The sequence below is a fragment of the Lipotes vexillifer genome, unplaced genomic scaffold, assembly GCF_000442215.2.
Source record: "Lipotes vexillifer unplaced genomic scaffold, Lipotes_vexillifer_v1.1 scaffold944, whole genome shotgun sequence".
Classification (NCBI taxonomy): domain Eukaryota; kingdom Metazoa; phylum Chordata; class Mammalia; order Artiodactyla; family Lipotidae; genus Lipotes; species Lipotes vexillifer.
This window is the reverse complement of record NW_006785040.1, coordinates 43213-51130: the sequence shown is the minus strand read 5'-3', so window position 1 is coordinate 51130 and position 7918 is coordinate 43213. Positions and strand designations below refer to the sequence as shown.

At 47.6% G+C, this 7918-nt stretch overlaps 1 protein-coding gene across 1 annotated transcript in view; it reads left to right on the top strand.

The window, feature by feature from the left end:
- RNF32 (ring finger protein 32) overlaps nt 1–5964 on the top strand; it is a 36623-nt gene extending 30659 nt beyond the window's left edge. The window contains exons 7-8 of the mRNA XM_007457175.1: nt 4861–5078; nt 5754–5964. Coding sequence (XP_007457237.1) covers nt 4861–5078; nt 5754–5964 — 429 coding nt within the window. The remainder of the gene's footprint in view (nt 1–4860; nt 5079–5753) is intronic.
- Nucleotides 5965–7918: the final 1954 nt, after the last annotated feature.

Sequence of the window (7918 nt, the reverse complement as noted above, 5' to 3'; positions counted from 1 at the left end):
GAGGCAGGAAACACTCTGTTGACAACGGTATAAGTTTCAACCAGCCGTGTCATGGAGAAAACCCCGAAGAGACGAAGGGGCAGGGAGCAGACTGAGGGTCGGAGGCCAGCGTGGCCGGCCGGGCGCATTAAGACCCACCCACCGCAGAGGCACTAGCTGCGTCTGCGAAACTGACAAGCCCGTTTCTTCAGCAAGTGTTTCTGCTGTGTCCCCTGTAGTTGGCGTACAGAGCGACCCACAGACAAACAGAGGCGGGAACCCGGGGACCCAGGGAGAGCTCTGCACGGTGGGCCAGCGTTGAGTGCAGCACTCCCAGCGCCCCAGGGAGGCGACATCGGGGACCATCCCCACTGGGGCCACGTGGGACCCAGCCGCATGCACACCAGCTCCAACTCAAGCCGTGAGAACTCACTCAACGTGTAGGAAGAGCACCACAGAGATACCTCGCCACACACGTGACAACATTAACATATATATACAGAGAGGGATAAATAAATACTCGTGGCCTCCACATTTACTCCGTTGCTCTCTTAAGTGACCTTTGAAAGCTCACGGGGACACATCACACTTGGAGTTGGGTGGTTACGTCTCCAGGAATGATGACTAAAGCTGTGTTAAATAACTGACTCAAAAATTAATCGGGAAACTTCTATGATGGCAGTTCTCAAGCATGAGTGAGCATCAGAACCCCGTGGGGGTTGTTAAAGCACAGACAGCTGCTTCCTACCTGCAGGTTCTGACCCAGGAGGGCTGGGCTGGCCCGGGAGTTGGCATTGCTAACAAGTTACCAGGTGATGCAGATGCTGCGGGTCCAGGGACCTCACCTGAGAAGAAGCATTGCGATCCTTTCACACCAACCTGTCTGCTCCAAGTAGCACTTCTGTTCAGAACTAATTTGAGAACATACCTCATAATCTGAGATACTCTGGAATAGAACGTGATCCTTTTTATTCTGAGGTATAATTTTGGAGGAAGAAAAGACCTTACCTTACAGGTCTATGTGGGAAATATCTCACACTTCAAGAAAACCCAATTTACAGAAAACTTCAGTTATAAAACATTAATTGGAAGGCAGTTGTATGCATTTCCAAGTAATTCTTCCGTTTATAAAGTATAGGGAACTCTTCTACTTTCAATAATTTATTTGGAGATTATCAGGTATTTGAAAGGCTGAGGAACAGAGAAAATGAAACACTGCCAGCTGGAGCCCGTAAGCTAGGGCCCAGCTGCCAGGCAAGTGTAATTAGAATCAGCAAGAAACAGAACTGGATTCATAGATGGAAAAGCATCTTCCTCCAGACCTCCAAGTACGGCTGAAAAACAACTGCATGCAAAACCCCAAAACACAGGTGCCTGGATTCAAAGCCCGTGGGCCGCCTGCCGTGTTACAGCACAGCCTTTCCCTGAAACCCAGCACGCATCCTGGTTAACACCCAGGGACACAGGCTGGGAAGGCTCACTCACCACAGCCGCTGCCCGCTGCCCACGCAGGCTCGAGTCTTCTTGCGGGACAGATGGGAATTGGAAGGGAACACCAGGTCCGTGAAGGCAACTTCTGTTGGAGGTGACTTACACAGACATGGCATCCCGCCAGGTTATCCACATAAAAACAAATGAACAGACAAACCGCGCACATGGGATGGCCAACAGAGTAGGATACTTGAAATGGGAAAGTCCCCCACGTCCATGGAGAACACGCTCCAGGCATCACACACCTAAATGACTGCGAGGTTCGATGGGCTGAGTTCCTTTCATCCTGCCCAGTTCTGTGAAAGAGCCACAATCTCTCAACCAGGACACTGCTAATTGCTGAAACAAATAAACCCCTAATTTCAACAACTGAAAATAGAAGCTTCAGTGACCTGAGTCACAGCATGCCACCCCGTGAGACACAGATACTGTCCCCCCACATCCTTTTGCCCTACCATCCCCTGTGCCTCAGAGACCTGTGTGTCCAGCCCAGAGACCCCATTCCCATTGGAAACGCTGTGTCACGTGGCCCCACCTAGCACAGGGAATGGGGGAATGGGGAATGTGGTTTCTGGATGGGACACCAACTTCTGCAGACTGCTCTGTGCTGGGGAAGGACGAGCAAGACAGCCATCAGGTGACAGCCACCACTGCCACACCCTTTACACAACAGATCACCCCTACCATTTACATCAGTCTTCAAACGTTTAACAAAGGAGCTATCGGAGTGGCCCTGGCTTGGCTACCTCTCCGTGCCCAGACATGATGGTCACTCCTTTCTAGTGTATGTCTTTCTGAGCCACCAGGCCACGCTGTCCACTGCAGGGAGCCACAAGCCACCTGTGGCCGTCCAGTCCAGATGGAGATGTGATGCGCATGCACAACATGCTCGGATTTCAAAGCCTTTCAGGAAGGAAAGAATATAAAGATCTCAGTAGCTTATTCAACTGATACATTTTGAAGTGATAAATATTTTGGATACATTGGGTTACATAAAATATTAAATTTAATTCCACCTATTTAGAAACTGTTCTTAATGTGGCTCCTATAAATTTTGAGATTAGACATGGCTCACGTGACATTTCTTGTGGACGGTGTCTATCTAGACTAGCTGGTGAATTCTTACGTTTTAGAAAGTTCTAAAAACAATTATACTAAAAGGGTTTTTTCCAAGTATATCATACAGCACTTTGAGAAGACCAGGGAGAGAAAAAAAATAAGACCAAATACATCCCTATCCCCAAATCTCTTTAATAAAAACCATTTACTCCTGTGCCCCAGCTGTTCACAGGCCTTTTTCTTTTCTTTAAATTTTTATTGGAGTATAGTTGATTTACAATGTTGTGTTAGTTTCAGGTGTACAGCAAAGTGAATCAGTTATACATATACATAGATCCACTCTTTTTTAGGTTCTTTTCCCATATGGGTCATTACAGAGTACTGAGTAGAGTTCCCTGTGCTGTACAGTAGGTCCTTATTAGTTACCTATTTCATATACAGCAGTGTGTACATGTCAATCCCAGTCTTCCAGTTTATCCCTCCTCCCCTTTCCCCACTGGTGACCATAAGTTTGTTTTCTAAATCTGTGACTCTATTTCCGTTTTGTAGATAAATTCATACTGAGTGAAGTAAGTCAGGCAGAGAAAGACAAATATCATATGATAGCGCTTGTATGTGGAATTAAAAAAAAAAAGGGAGGGGGTACAAATGAACTTGCCCAGCCTTTTCTCATAAGATTCCCTCAACAGCGAACGTAACTTGCCCAAGGTCACTCAGCTATTAACTGAGAGTCTGGATTTGAACCCACAGTGATAATCCAGGTCTTTACAATGTAACTGAAATCCATGAAAGTCTTTTTCCTTCCCAGCCCATCTAAGGAGACCAACTTCTGGAATCTTGAAGCCCTTTGGAATCACAATATCACTCACCTATCTAGGCATCCCTGCTAACGTGTATGTTCCTGAAAAATCATGCAGGACTTATGGGAAAATGGGCAAGCCATCTAAAACCTGCGCAACTGTAACCAAAACACTAACAAAAACCCTAAAAAGTTTAAGACGTTAAATTTCTAATAAACCATTAACTATACGACGTTGCCTTTTTAAAAAAGGAATGGATGGCATCTTGATGGAAGGGTATACACAGAAGACTTAAAGATTCCTAATTTGGGAGATTACAATTCACAGAGATCAGAGAGACTCACACAGTAAATATTTCCAAAGGCCAGACTGAGTCCAGAGTAGGGAGGCTGGAGGATATCACAGTTTCACTACTTTGCAGTGAGCAACTGTTACCACTTAACGGACCAAAAATGCACACACTTAGGTCCATCTGGGGGAAGTCACGCATGAGTCCACGTACCTCCCACATGATCTAGGCATGTTGCATTTTATGAATCACAGGTGAGGGAACTTGCACTGCAAATGCGTGCATTCATCCTGGCAATTCTGGTTTGCTGCCATCAGGAGGTGACAGCATGCCACAGCCAACAACTAACTCATTTGTCCTGAGATCACTGTGCTTTTCTAAATCTTTTTGTATCAAAATATAGACTTTTATAAAAGGACTGAGCTTGGCGGAACATTAGAGACTGTATTTAAGGCTAATACTTCTAAAGCAGAACAAAAGTTTGAGATAAAATGTAACACGCCGTCTCCATATTTACGCTTGCAGTGAAAACAGGATTTTAAGGTAAATCCTAAAGATGTGTTCTGTAGCAAGGGGACATACAATTGTCCATAAACTGATTAACTCAGCTTATTTTTTAAGGTCCTCAGGCAAGGGGTGGGGTTCAAAATTATGATTTTAGAGCTTAGTGAGAAAAGCAGAATGAGTAACCAGTTTGAAAGAGATCATCTTTCTCTTGGAAAGATTACTTTCTAAATGTTTTTTAAAAAACATATTTTAAAACGTTCACACTAAAATGATCATTCACAATCTGCAACCACAGGGGAAGATGCTGTGGAGCAAGGGGAAGCAAAGCAGCTCTCATTAGCGATGGCCTGGTGGTGGCCCCAGGAAAGCGGCACTGTGCAGTGACCATCCCTGTGAAGACTAGAGTAACTGGTGCCAGACCAGGATGACCATGTGACTACTTGTGCAAAATTCTAATCCTTTCTCCTCTCAACTTCTCATCAATGTATTCCCTGCTAACAAGCAAGGCTTACAACCAGGTGCCCCGTTCTGGTAAAATCTCTACACCAGTTCTCTGGACTTCGAGTGATTAAGGAAATCGCCATGTGTCTATTTCCCCAGGAAGTACTATTCAGAGGCAGGGCCTTAGGGAAATTAGCAGGAAGGGTGGTCGGGACTCAAGAAGGTGCTTCCCTTCAACCTACCTCCAGAACTTCTCACTGCCTGTGTGTAAGCGTGCCCCCGCCGTGTCCCCAGTTCACAGAAATCAGCCACCGCCTGCTGTGCTCTTACCACACGGACATAGATGAGCTCTTCTCAGAGATCGACCGCTGCCTGGCCCTCAACCGCAGCGTGCTGCAGCAGCTGGAGGACACGTGTGGCCACGAGCTCACGGAAGAGGACTGGGGGAAGATCCAGACACAGGTAGGCTGTGCCCGGGACAGGGCAGCCAGCGGCTCTGCAGTGCTGCTTGGGTGGGGACCCACCAGGAGGGGGACCCACCAGGAGGGGGGAGTGCCTGGCCTGTGCCCACAGCACGTGGGGCCCCAGGACCTTCACCACCCACTCTGGGGTGAGCGCCAAGGCCCTTGAGTGTGACATTCCGCTTTGATGATGGCATTTTGTGAAAGTGCCGAGGGAAAAGGCCTCCCCACACGCTCCTCCCCCGCCCCCTGGAGCTTCCCAGCAGGTCCCAGCCTGCCCTCCTCTTGCACCTGTAGGAGCCGTGAAAGAACGACACTCCAAATCCCACAGAGGAAACACTTGCTTAGAAAATCATAAAAAGAGGAAAATGTATAAAGAAGTTTAGCAACTACATAGTATCAAGAATTTTGAAAAAGACTACCCTTCCTTGCCTAATTAAAAGAAAATCTGTATCATTAATGTTCAGCATTTTATAAACTATTTGTGTTTCAAAATGGGTTATCCCAGGTGGGTTACTACCCTTTCCATTTTTCACAAGACTAGCAGGGTACGTATAAAATTAATGTCATTTTAACACAGAATGAAGTGTCTTCATTTTTAGAAGATCCACATCTGTCAGTATACAGCTCTCACTCAAATTTCCGGAACTTCCTATTATGATGAAACTAACAACCCGCGTGACCAACTCCCACGTCCTTCTGTGTTGCAGGCCCTGCTGCGGACAGCCCCGAGCGCTCATCTGCCTCAGCCCGCTCTCTGTGGGCAGCCAGGCTCACCCGGCGCCCTCATCACGGCACGGTCCTCCTGTCCTGCTCACACGTGTTTCACCACACGTGTCTCCTCGCTCTGGAGGAGTTCTCCTTGGGGGACAGTTCTCCCTTCCACGTGTGTCCTCTCTGCCGCTCTTGCTATCCAAAGAAAATTCTTGAATGTTGAATTCACAGGAATGAAATTATATAATTCGGGGGGAAAGGTTTACCTTAATTTTGGTGGTTGTACTTAGGAAACCTAACGATATTTTAAAAGCTGACAACCCATCCAGTTTTAGTCTTTATAAAAAGAAAACTTCAGATTCATGAGTTTAATCAGTTGAAGTAAGTGAGGCACGGACTAAAAACCTCTGTCTCAGAGGTTCTGTAATTTGCTGATTTGCTCTGCGTCTAGTGGGCCAGCTGGAATCGCTCGTAACAGTAAAGGGACTCCCTTCTTACACAGTAGCCTGGCTCACTGGCCCATTTCCACAGCGGTTCTGATTGGCCCCCGGGGGGCTGCCGGTAGGGTTACAATCCTCTGTCTTCCTAGGCCTGGCCCCCGCGCGGCTGGGTACTTACCTACAGCTCGTGTCGACCACAAGCTGGTAACCTAAAGGTCCTCTGCCGCTCCTAACTCTTGTTTTACTTCAGCACTTTGAATGTATAAACCCAAGATATGAAAAGAAAATATTCAGTGGTTTCAACATCAGAAAATAGTAAATCACATAGTAATGACTTAGAGCCACATATACTGTTTTAGTTCATACGTGAAGAAATCCACGAAATCTCCCTGGGAGCCTGGTCACTTACAAGAATGAAGCGCAGTTGGGATGGTGAGGTGCCCCAGCTGCTGGAACAGATAAGGCCCAGACCTCAGGGACGTACAAAGCGGCCTGTTCTTTTGAACCCCAGCCCTTCGGCAGCAGGTGAGGGCTGAGGGGCTTCTCTAAGTGGACCCTGGCTCGTGGCCCGTGGCTTGTGGCTCTGCCCGGGCTCCCCAGTGACTCTCCTATGTGCTGAGGCAGAGACGTTTGTGGCCACGCTGGGGCATCTGGCCCACAAGACTGCAGCCACAGCTAACTGCAGGCAAGGAGACAGGAAGCCCGGCCCGGGAGGAAAAACACAAGACAGGTTGCCAAGGCCAGGAGCAGGCCTGCCAAGGGTGCAGAACAGCCCCAGTGTCGTGTGGGAGGAAACACTAAATGTATGTTCCTATTTATTTTTTACCCCATCCTTTCAAAACACTCATCTGATATGTTTTATTTATATATAGCCATATACATGTACGTCATTTAGATGAGTAAATCCACATATACTGGCGTGTGCTCGCTTTTCAATGGTGGAGTTATAGGGGGCATGGACGTCAGGTTGGCTGGTTATCAGGGAAACTATCACAGTGGAGCTGCTCTGATCTGACGTGACTTTTACAAAATTTGGGGACTAACTTGGAGAATGATTTAAAGAGTGAGCGAACACTTCTGTTGTGAGACAGCAGAGGGAGGCTGGACCCCAGACCTCACTTTTCCGTTCAGAAGGCCCACGAGGCAGAGCACAGCCATGCGGTGAAGGCTGGGTCAGGCTGATTCCAGGCCCTAAACCTGGAATCTGTGGGGAGAGTCCAGGGATGCCCAGGTCACTCCGTGATAGTAAGAGGCCCCTAAGGGCCGTGTGTGACCATGTCCCTGCACTCCTGTCCCTGGGCACGATGGCTGGGTGTGGCTGCCCAGACCCCCGGCAGTCCTGCCTGCTTTCTGAACCCATTTCTCAAGCCTTCCCACTGAATCTGTGAGCTGTCAAGTCCTTCCAGCAAACTCTTTTCTTGCTTAAGTGAGCACAGTCCGTCTCTGCTCTTTGCAACCAAGTACTCTACTGACTAGGCCTTAGTTAATTGTAGGCAGCGGGCGCACAGGGAAAATCAGTGAGGATGGGAATCTGGGATTGGTCATCACTGGGGAACATGGCAGTGAAAACCCCATGAGTGTTCAGGGCTGAGTCTCACACAGCTGTGAAAGTCGATGGCAAATCAGGTAATTTTCTTATTGACAAGTCTTCTGGAACAGCATGCCCAACAAAGCCTTGGGGAGACCAAGTTACAACCACAGAACAGTGTAAAAAAAAAAAAAAAAAAAAAAACACCT